Below are 10,427 nucleotides of genomic sequence, written 5' to 3' on the forward strand. Positions count from 1 at the left end.
GCCCTCAGGGCACAGGGACCAGCCTCCGGAGCAGGGCGAGGCAGCTTTTACAGCATGAGGCTTCTGGGGAATGGAGGGGAGGGGAGCATGCAAATACCTTTTTCTTTTGCGCATTTTACAAAAACACACCCTGTGAGCCCAGGGCCTTGGAGGCTTCCTCAGCCCTGGGAACACCTCTTTCAGCTTCTGCTCCCTCTTTGCTCTGAGGCCCAAGTCCAAAGAAAGTTGGTGGATGGAAGTTTTGTGTGTGTGGTTTAAGGTTTTGTTTTTTTCCCTTTTCCTTTCCCTCCCTAAAAAAAAAAAAAAAAAAAAAAAAGCCAAAAAACTTTGTCAAACTTCAAACTTCAGAGCTCCCTAGTGGCAAGGAGGGGAGGGGAGGAGAACTTCAACCCCCTCCAGCTTCCCACCCCCTTTCCCCAGAGTCACGTCTGACCCGTCTGGTTTCCAGGAGCAACCAGACATGATGTAACACCCAGATGAACTTGAACTTGGGGGTGTTGAGAAGAAAAACAATGGCTCCGAGCAGGGGCTGGAGCCAGCCCCCTCCGCTCTGTGCCAGGGAGGCCAAGAGAGCCCTGCTGGTAGAGGGCAGGAGGGGGTGCCAGAGGAAGGGACAGCAGGAGGGCCTCCCCTCCTGGCTCTGGGCTGGCACCAGGCGGCAGGGCTCTGGTGCCCCTGCCTGCCCACCCTCCCTCCCGCTGTCCGCCCTGCAGCTCTGACTGTATATGCGCTTGCTCACTCTCGGGGACCACTGCCATGAGCCCTCCCCATTCACCCCATTTCCGCTTCCACATGCTTTCCCTTCTTCACTTTCTCTGCTCACTTTGCTTGGATGTTGGGGCCAACTCAGAATCTGAGGCAAGTTTGGGAAACAGTTTTTCTTCCCCTTGTTCCTACAAGGAGCCTTGGGCCGGGGCCCTGAGCAGGCAGGTGTGTCTGGGGATGGGGGTTGGGGGGCCGGAGTCGGACAAGCCGAGCGAGCGGGGAGCCCTCGGGCCTGGGGGCAGGCAGGCGGCTGCGGCGGGCGCAGGGGGTCCACTGGGGGGCGGTTTCCACAGTAACCAGTGACTTTAGCTGATCTCTGGAGCACCAGATGGAGAGAGAACAATAGAACGAGGGAAGAAAAGAGAATTTTACCAATTTTGTCATTCCCTGGGCAGCGTTTTTTACTTAGTTTTAATCAATTTTGGACCTGGCTCAGGAAGCAGGGAGGGGTGAGCAGAAAAAGCCGCTCCGTGCTTGCCAGCAGATCCCCCATCTCTGGGACCCGTGGGGAGGCACCGGGGAGTCCCGTCGGAGTTGTCTTTGTCCCTGACTCCAGGCCTGGAACCAGAGTCTTCCTCCTCTGAGGGGAGGGCCCCTCAATCTGAGCACGTCCCCCCCGCCCCCCGCCACTGTGCAGCTCAGGAGACCCCAACGGGGCCAGTCTGGGGCCTCGGCTTGGCCTGCCAAGGGCATTGAGGCCAAGCAGGTCCTCCCTGCACTGGTTGTCCCCGGCCTCTTCCCTCACAGGAAGGGGGAGGGGCAGGCTCACAGCCAGGGTGATAGTGTAAGGCTTCTGGTGTAGTCTCCCCTCGGGAAGGGGTGTGTGTGTCCCAGAGAACACTAACACCCGAGCCTGCAGGGACAGGGGGCTCACCCGGGCAGCTCCCCTGTTCCTCCGGCCAGGACCGAAGCCTGGGAGCTGGCGGCTGAACCAGCCCTCCCCCAGCCACTCTGAGAATGCCTCAGGCCCGGGTTTCCCCCACACCTTGCTAGGCCCCCATGAGCCTCCATTTGGCCTAAAATCAGTCGATGGGGTTGAACTTTGGGCAGGTGCTCCAGGAGCTCCATCAAAGGAGGGCAGGTCTCCTCTCTGCATGTTGTCCAGTACATGGCAGGAAGTGTAGTATCTCTGCCCACCCAGTAAATGCTAGCAGTGCCCCCAGTCATTGTGGCAACCCCAAACCCCCGTGTTTCCAAATGCCCTCCATCTGCACTATCCTGTGTGGTAGCCACTGGCCACATGTGGCTGTTTAAAGTAAATAACTAGAGAAAAATTTAGTCCCTTGGTCACACTAGCCATATTTCAAGAGCTTAGAAGCCATGCGTTGTTAGTGGCTACTGCATTGGACAGCACAAATAGAGAATATTTCCATTGTCCCAGAAAGTTCTAGATGATCTCCAAGGCCCTGTCTTTCTTCTTTTTTCCAGTTTCATTGAGATATAATTGACATATAGCATTGTATAAGTTTAAAGTGTACAACATAATGACTTGACTTACATACATCACGAAATGACTGCCACGATAGGTTTAGTAAACATCTATGATCTCATATAACCAAGGCCCTTTCTAACTCTAAAACTTGATGTCTCCATCTCACGGTGGACCATGGCCTGCGGTTCCAAACCAGAGCCTGAGGGCTGTAGGCATAATCTGTGTGACCAAGACAAGTGTTTCAAATATTGGAAAAATTTCACATGAAATTGTCTGGACTTTCAAGCTTCTTTTTTTTTTTTTTCAAATTAATAAATTAATTTATTTTTGGCCGTACCACATGGCATGTGGGATCTTAGTTCCCCGACCAGGGATCGAACCCGCACCCCCTGCATTGGAAGCTCAGAGTCTTAACCACTGGACGGCCAGGGAAGCCCCTCAAGCTTCTTTTGAAAATTTGGCTGATCTAGCCACCCTAGGCCCTCACCCTGATGTGGCAGCCTTGGCCACAGCCTTGGAAAGGTGCTGGTGTCCTGGTCACCACAGACCCTGCCTCCCTGTGAACACGCCACACATAGCAGTTAGGAGCATTGAGTCTGAGCTGCCCGCTGCATTTGAGTCCCAGCTTGGCCCTGTGGGCTGTGTGGCCTTGGGCAGTTCAGCCACCCTCTCTTCACCTGGCTTCTGTGCAGGGTTGGAGTGAGGATAGAATGAGTCCGCACCAGGTGCATGCTCTGTAGTTAGCTCTGCTTGGCCTCTGCAGATCTGAGTCTGTGACCCTGAGCAGGAGAGAGGCCCCAAGATGCATTTTCAGGGACCACCCACCACCATTTTGCCCCGAGGGTACCACCAGACATACCCAGGCACTGTAGACCATAGAGGAGAACCCCCTGCCCCGCCCCTTGGCCATGAGGTGGGGCCAGAGCCTTTTGTGGAGGGTTCTGCCAGGCAGCCCAGTTCCCAGGGGTCCACCCTAGGTGTGTTTTGTACTGAGTGGCTGCCAGAGCCTGTTTGTGGGAAGGCGGCGCCCCCTGCTGGCACCCTGAGGGAAGCGATGCCCACCCGAGGGAGCCTCAGGTCTTCCACAGGGCGTGGCGCCCAGGAGGGTAGAAGATCAAGCCCACTGGGCTACTGATCCCTTCCCCCAGGCCTGGTACTGCTAGGGACTGAAGCCATGTGGTACCCACCCCTCCCCAGACTTTCAGGCTGTGGGACCTTAGCTGAGCTATGCAGATGGGAATTTCTGCTTTTAATCCAAAGAGACAGAAAGAAAACTCAGCAAGAAGCTGGGCTACCCCCACACCACTCCCCAAACCCCTCTGGGGACAAAAGCTGTAGCCTGGCATCCTCCCCCACCCTCCAGGACCCCCACAAAAACCTAAACAGTTGGAAACATGGCCAGATCCCAGGTCTGTGCTTGTGCCAGTGCCAGCCACGGGGTTCACCCGCTGGGCACGGTACCCACGAGACGGCCAGCTGGACTCTAGCACCGGAGGCAGGGTCTCCTGGGGGGTCAGGATCCCCATAGGAGGGACCGACAGAGTGGGGATGTACCTCTGCACGAGGTGTTGGTGTCCTTGGCTCTGCTGGAGCTGGACCCTCCAGGGGCCTCAGGAACCAGCCTGGAGTCACAGGACCAGGTGGGAGCAAGAAGGGACTTGCCCCTGCTATTCTCAATATCGCCTCTTTTTTCGTCCCATTTCAGTCCTGGTTCCTCTGATAAGATCGACAAAAGAAATGGCAAAATGAAAAGAAGAGGTTCCTCAAAAGGGGGGAGAAGAAATTTTGAGACGTGGAAAAAAATCCCCCAGCCCAGCCCAGCCCCACCGAAAAGCAAAAATTAGACGTCGTCAGCCACTCAGCCCTTCTCTCCTCCAGCCCGGGGACCCCTGCAGGCCCCCAGAAGCAGCTCAGTTCTCGGAGAGCCTCAGAAGAGGTCTCGGTGGAGCTGTGCACCAGCAGCCAAGCAGAAAGAAACATGCAAAACGGACTCTGTCAAGTAGAGGACAGAAAGAAAGGATGCAGAACTGCCTTCCTCCCCCCACATCCCGTCCCGGCCTTCTGGGGAAGGAGCAAAATCCCCAAACAAAGCAACCAGCACAATTCTGAAGGGGCCTGTCCCCCACCCTCACCCTTCCTAGGGGAACCCCACCCTCGACTAGGGCCGGAGCTTCACTAGGGAGCTCAGAGGACCAGCTTGTAAAGATGATGGGGTGCAGATCCAGAGGGCTCTCCCCTCCAGACTCCACCCCCTCCCTCCCTCACTGCCTTTGCCTCTGGCTTCTTCCCCCAGCTGCTCTGGACCGGGTGAGGCAGGGTAGCCTCGCGATGTCCCTCTGCCCCACCCTCGGGCTAGAAGCCCCCCAACCCCGGCTGGGCAGGGGGCATCTCCCGGAGCTAGTTTTGTGCTCCCAGAATGGAGGGTGTTCTACCACCCGACCCTGAGCTGCAGGGGCAGTTCCCCGGGCCCCAAACCCCTCTGTACAGTCCATAGGAAAAGGTCGGAATGCTCTAGACAGCCCATCCCAGCCTGGGACAGGTCCCTCTTCCCTCTCTCCCAAGGCAGGCCAGGAAGGTCACCGTCCTGACATGCTACACGTGAGGGGAGGTGGGCCCCAGGTTGCCCCCACACCCCAGCCCCGCATGCAGGTGCCCTCGCTCCGCCCCATCGGTCCCTGCCCCTGCCCCTACGCAGACAGCCCTGCTGTGGCCGGGCCGGAGAGTGGAGCAGAAAGGGGACCCCGGAGTCGAGCGAGGAGGACGAGGCAGCCGCCGCTGCCGTTGGCTAAACCGCCACCCGCGCTAGGTAGGCGTCCTGCTTGCCGACTTTCAGTTCCTTTGGAGGGTGTTGGGTGTCGTCCTTTTTCAAAAGTGTTTTGGAGCTTTCTCTGCCTCCCCTTTCCCCCACGCCACCCCCATGGCCACTTCTCTCTGGATTTCAGCTGTAATGTCTTTACTCTTTATTTAGGGGTGGGGCATTCATTGTTTCGGTCTTTTGCTGTTGCAATTGGGAACTCCTCCATTTGAGCAACTTGGGAACAATTTGGTAACACACCACAAGAAGTAGCTCTCCCCCACCACCACCACCACAGCCCCCTCCTCCCCCAAGGGATGGTTGGGGGCCTGTCCAGAGGGTCTTCAGAAGCCCCCCTGGGAGGGAGGGGAGCAAGAGCACGCCCAGCCCGCCTCCAGGGTGTGACTTGGCCCCTCTGGCTTGTCTTTCTGTGCCTTACTCCCTCCTCCCTGCATCTTGGCCCCCTTCTGGAGTCCTTGTGCCTCTCTCTCTTTCTCTCTCCTTCTTAACTGTATGAAAACACAAAGCACAGGTCAGGATCCTCTGAAAGTCAATCAACCCAACGTTGCACCACATAGGGGTGGGTTATGGGCTTTATTTATTGTGAATCTAGTTTGTGAGGCTGTGGCCCCAAGCAAAGGGAGGGAAGGAGGGGAGGGAGGTGGCTGGAGAGGAGAGGAGAGCTCTTACCTGGGGCAAAAGGGGCCAGCTTGAGTGGTGCCTCCTCCCCAGCTGGAAGCCACAAGGTGGCTGGCCCCAGGGGTGGCTTTTGTTGGAAGTTGAGTGAAGCCCCTCCCCCATCCGCGTGCAGCCCTCGAGGAGGACCGGGTCTGAGAAGCAGGGGATAGGGGAATCCGCGGGAGCCTGGGGGTCGTGGGGAGTAGGGCGGGGGGTGGGGGGCCGGGTGGGCCGGGCGTGACGCGCGGTCAAAGTGCAATGATTTTTCAGTTTGGTTGGCTAAACAGGGTCAGAGCTGAGAGGGGAGCAGAAGGGACCCCTGCCCCCCTGCCCGGCCGCACACGCCCCTTCCCTCGAAGACAATCGGGGCCGCGGGCGCGGTGGGTCCTCGGGGGCGGGGGTCTGCGGGGCGCCCGCCCAGGCGAGGTCGGAAGCTGCAGGCCAGCTGGGCCGGGGCGGGAGCGCGCCCTGCAGGGCTGCCGGGGTGGGCACGGGGGTTGGGGGCCGCTCCTTTCCTAAGTGTTGTTGTGAGGGGCAGGCGAGGGGCGACGAGGGCGACAGGAGATGTGGGGACGTGTTAGAAGAGAAAAAACCCACAAAAAATATATATGGGGGAAATGAACTTTTTTTTTTTTTTCATTGAACCAAGTGCAATGCATCAGAGAGTTTTCCTATCTTTGTATGTTAAGAGATTAAGAAAAAAAATTCTATTTTTGTTGTAATGTCCTCGCGGCTCTGGGGACGCTAAAAGAACCGGGCCTGCCCCGCCTTGTGCGGGGGTAACGAAAGCTGAGTGTTTTTTCCTTTTTTTTTTTTTTTTGTTCTTTTTTTTTTTTTTTTAAGTCGTTTTCCTGCGTTGACGAGGATGATCTGGGGTTTTTATTTGTTTCGTCGTTCGTTCTCGGTTTCGGTGGGAGGGCTGAAGGAAACGTTCACATTTTAGAATTGAAAAATAAAAAAACAACACCTCGACATTAAAAAACCAACACAAGATCAAAAAGGAAAAGGACGAGAGAAAATTATTTTAAAGATAATTCAACATAAAAACCCTGGTGCTTCTTACATTATAAAGTACGTTTTAAAAAACCCACAAACTATTATACATAAGTTTATGAATCAATTAAATATCCTGCACTTGTTAGGAACACGCATATCCCTTCTTTGTTGAGTTTAACGGAACGGGACAGCGGCGTGCGCCCGGCGGCGGGCTGCTCTGGCCGCGGGTCTCCCCGGGCGCCCCCTCCCCGGGGCCCAGCGCCCCCTCCTCGCCCCATCCCCGTCCGGGCCCGGGGGCGCGGCGGCGGGTCCCCAGCCCCTCCCCCGCAGAGGTCAATGCCAACGAACAAACGTCCCCTCCCTCCCTCTCCAACCCGAGCGTCCTTCTTTGAGCCAGACGCCAACTTGACCCTCACCAGCATTATCAGGAGCGCGCTCAGCAAGTTGGTAGTTTCTCCCCTCCCCCGCCCCCCCACCGCTTCCCCGGCGCCCGCGACTCAACATCACCCTCCCACCCCCACCCCGGTCACCCTCCGGGGAGTACGGGGAAGGCTCGACGCTCCAGGACAGGACCAGCCAAGCTGACAGGTCGATTCGCCCAGGCCCGCGCACGCACGCACGCACGCACACGGCCCCGCACACAGCCCCATCCTTACCCTGCAACCAACCCCGTCGACTGCCTTACACACCCGCCCCCGCGCTGGCCGGCCGACCTAGTGCCTTGTTCTCACCCCCGTGCTGGCGGAGCGGACGCCGCGCTCTGGGTCCCAGAGGGGCCGGGTGGCTCAGACGACCCACCACTTCCCCACCCCGACCGTGCTGAACGGACACTCCCCCCCGACACACACACACACGAGAGAAAATAAAGGAGCAATAAAGTCACGAGAACTTTCGTCCCCCAATCGAGAGCCCGAGGGGCACCCCAGCCCCGCCTCTGCTCCCCCCCACCCACCCTTGGGGCGCCCCCCTCCCCCCGCAAGCCAGCCTGGGCCAGCCCCGCTTCGGCCCCGGGAGATCCGTGCGCCCGACCAGCACCAGCATCGCGGACCGCAAAGGCCGCCCGTCCCGTCAAACAAGTTTCTTCTTAGGCTAAGAAACGCAGTATATACGAGTATCTCTATATATAGTACTAATGGATTTGGTGTGCTTCCCCCTTAGCGTCCCCGTCCCTCCGCTCCTCTTCCTTCAGCCTGGTCTCCCCCTCTCTGCCCTCCACCCCCGTCTCTGCACTGAGATACATAAGAAACAAGGGTAGTTTACTGTCTGTTTTGTTTTCTGGGTTTTCAGTGTCCTAGCGGAATGCAAGTAGGCAGCCAGCCCGTACGTTCCCTCTCCGCCCCGCCCCACCCCAACCCGCCCCCGTCACTGCGCTTCTGTTATACCATCTTTGCCTGACTCTCTCCGGCTTCTCCATTGAATGGCTAATGTGTATGTGAAATAAAGAAATAAAGAAAAACAAAAGCAAGAGCGCCTGAGCCTTCGCTAACGCGATCGTGCGGGACAGTTTCGGGATCGGTGGGGGGGGGGGGCCGCCGCATGGATTCTGCGCCTCTCTCCTCCCGCCAGGCCGGCGGCCGCTACCGTCGAGGAGCGCGTATCTCTTGGTCTCCGGGAGGGGGCGCCGGTGAGAAAGGAGTAGGTTCTCCGGTCCCTCCCCACCTCCCTCGGTGACCCCAGCACGTAAAAATGCGGCACCACTTGGGTCCGATGACCGCTCCGATGACGTGTTGGTTCCCGGGCCTCTCCCCCGGGAGGGGTACGCGGACAAGGCCACTTCCAGCGGGCGGTGGGCGATAAAAGGGTCTGCAGGGCCCCTGGGGGCGACGGTCGCCCTTCCAGACCCCCGGGCCCTTTCCCCTGTAGGGGACTCTTCACTGGTCCTTCTTCGGGGGAGTTATCTCCAGAGCAGGCGCTGAGCGTCGTCCGCCCCTTCCTGGACGGCCCTGGGCTGAGTTCCCAGTGCCCTTCGGCTCAGAGGCGACACCGTGGAGGTCATCGCACCTCCGGACTCACAGCCGCTTTTTCTGTCTTGATGGGTCGGCCCGCCCCACCGGGGCTGCCATCGGGGCTGCCTGGGGGCGCGGGCTGCGGGCGCGCCACCACCTCGGCCTTGCGACAAGGCCCGCGGCGGGCGCCGTCGTCCAGGGCTCGGTGCGCCGGCCGTTTGCGGGGCCCTGGAGGGGCGGAGCCTGCGGCCAGAGCCGCTGCCTGGTCGCGCAGCAGCCGCACCAGGAAGCCAATGTATTTCATGGCCAGGCGGAGCACCTCGTTCTTGCTCAGCTTCCGGTCGGGCGGGTGCGTTGGCAGCAGTTTCCTGAGCTCGGCGAAGGCGCCGTTCACGTTCTGCTGCCGCCAGCGCTCCCGACTGTTGGTGAACACGCGCCGGGCCACCTTCTGGGGCTGGTGCCCTGAGGACAGGAGTGGCAGGGTTGGCGCCATGGCCCGGGGGAGGCAGGCACCCCTACCTGCCCTTACTCCAGACTCCCAGCACCCTCATGGGACTTCATCCCCGGCGGGGAGCTGGGCCTTTCTCCACCCAAGGGATACACACGTAGGATCCACGTGTAGCCCTCCTGCCAGTTAGCAGCCCCCGCAGCCCCACCTCTAAGCTGCCTAGACAAGGACTGTCACAGGCCCAAGCTGCAGACAACTGAAGCCTTCTGTACCTCTGTCTACACCTTGATGTTAAGGGCTGAAATTCTCTAGGGAGTGTGGCTGCCGGTCCGGGGAGCTGTCCCTATGGTCCTCATTCTCATTCTGAGAGTTTCTCTCCCAGTGATTGTGGTGCCGTTCATGTCTCAGGTGGCCTTGTGAACTCCTGGTATATCTAAATGGCTGTGGTGTGTGATCATTGCCGTGTGGTTGTGTGGCTAATTCCTGTGTGGCCATGGACCTCAGTGGCTGTGGTTGCGGTCCTGTGACTCTCTCTCTTGTGTGGCTGTCTCTTGGATGGTTGCTGTCCCGTGGCTGTTTCCTGTGTGCCTGCGCATGTGCGTGGCTGTCATTTTGAAGCCCCCATGCCATGCTGTGTCTTGCCGCGACCCTTTGTGGCTCGTTGGGTGGCTGCGCTTGTGTGGAACTGGCCATTTTTCTGGGGTTTTGCACGTGGGCGTAACCTGCCTGAGTACTGAGCCCCTGTGTGGGCTGTCCTGTGTATGTCTGTGTGCGATGTCACATAACCTTTCCCTGCGGAAGGCTATGTGACAGACGTGGGCCCCAGCAGAGGTGGCTGGGCGAACACAAACCCATACTCACCCTCAGCCAGCTCCAGCTCACAATGGCTTGGTCTCCGCTTCAGCCGGCTGCTAGGGAAGATGCTGAAAGGTCCTGCCGGCCCAATGTAGAGGCTGTAAGGGGTCGTGGGTCACTAATGCCTTGTGGGTAAGGACCCTGACCCCGGATTCCCCCCAGGCCCCAGTCCCCCACTGACCTGTTGAGGAAGGGGTGAGGGTGGTAATGCAGGGCCAGGGGCGCTGGGGCGGTTCCCAGGGTGGAGAGTTGCAGCAGCGGGGGACGGAGGGTGCTTAGTTCCGTGGTGGCCATGGCTGCCCCTGGGGGCCTGGTGTGGCCCAGGCTGATCACTGGCACGCCAGGGGGCAGCCTGGGTGGCGAGGAGCCTCTGTGGCCCACCTCCTCCGCCTTTGGGGGCCCAGGGGAGGCAGGCTTTGGGGGCGGGGCAGGCACTGGGCTGGGGGCACACACCATCTTGGCCTTCTCGGTCATGGTGGGGCCCACCTCTGCCTGGGCCTCGGGCGGGCACAT

At 59.0% G+C, this 10,427-nt stretch overlaps 2 protein-coding genes across 2 annotated transcripts in view; one reads left to right on the forward strand and one right to left on the reverse strand.

Annotated features, from left to right (window-relative positions):
• Nucleotides 1-5,880, forward strand: part of NFIX (nuclear factor I X) — a 91,429-nt gene extending 85,549 nt beyond the window's left edge. The window contains 4 exon segments of the mRNA XM_082652249.1: nucleotides 4,076-4,118; nucleotides 4,121-4,186; nucleotides 4,189-4,244; nucleotides 4,247-5,880. Of these exon segments, the coding sequence (XP_082508375.1) occupies nucleotides 4,076-4,118; nucleotides 4,121-4,186; nucleotides 4,189-4,244; nucleotides 4,247-4,306 (225 nt within the window). The 3' untranslated portion in view covers nucleotides 4,307-5,880.
• Nucleotides 5,881-5,932: 52 nt separating this feature from the next.
• LYL1 (LYL1 basic helix-loop-helix family member) lies at nucleotides 5,933-10,427 on the reverse strand (the record flags this gene model as incomplete). The annotated part of the gene is made up of 3 exons (XM_082652248.1): nucleotides 5,933-9,073; nucleotides 9,921-10,012; nucleotides 10,096-10,427. The coding sequence occupies 3 exons, from the start codon at nucleotides 10,425-10,427 to the stop codon at nucleotides 8,658-8,660; spliced, it is 840 nt and encodes a 279-aa protein (XP_082508374.1). The 3' UTR covers nucleotides 5,933-8,657.

The sequence above is a fragment of the Grampus griseus genome, assembly GCF_964374135.1.
Source record: "Grampus griseus genome assembly, chromosome: 3".
NCBI classification, from domain to species: Eukaryota; Metazoa; Chordata; class Mammalia; order Artiodactyla; family Delphinidae; genus Grampus; species Grampus griseus.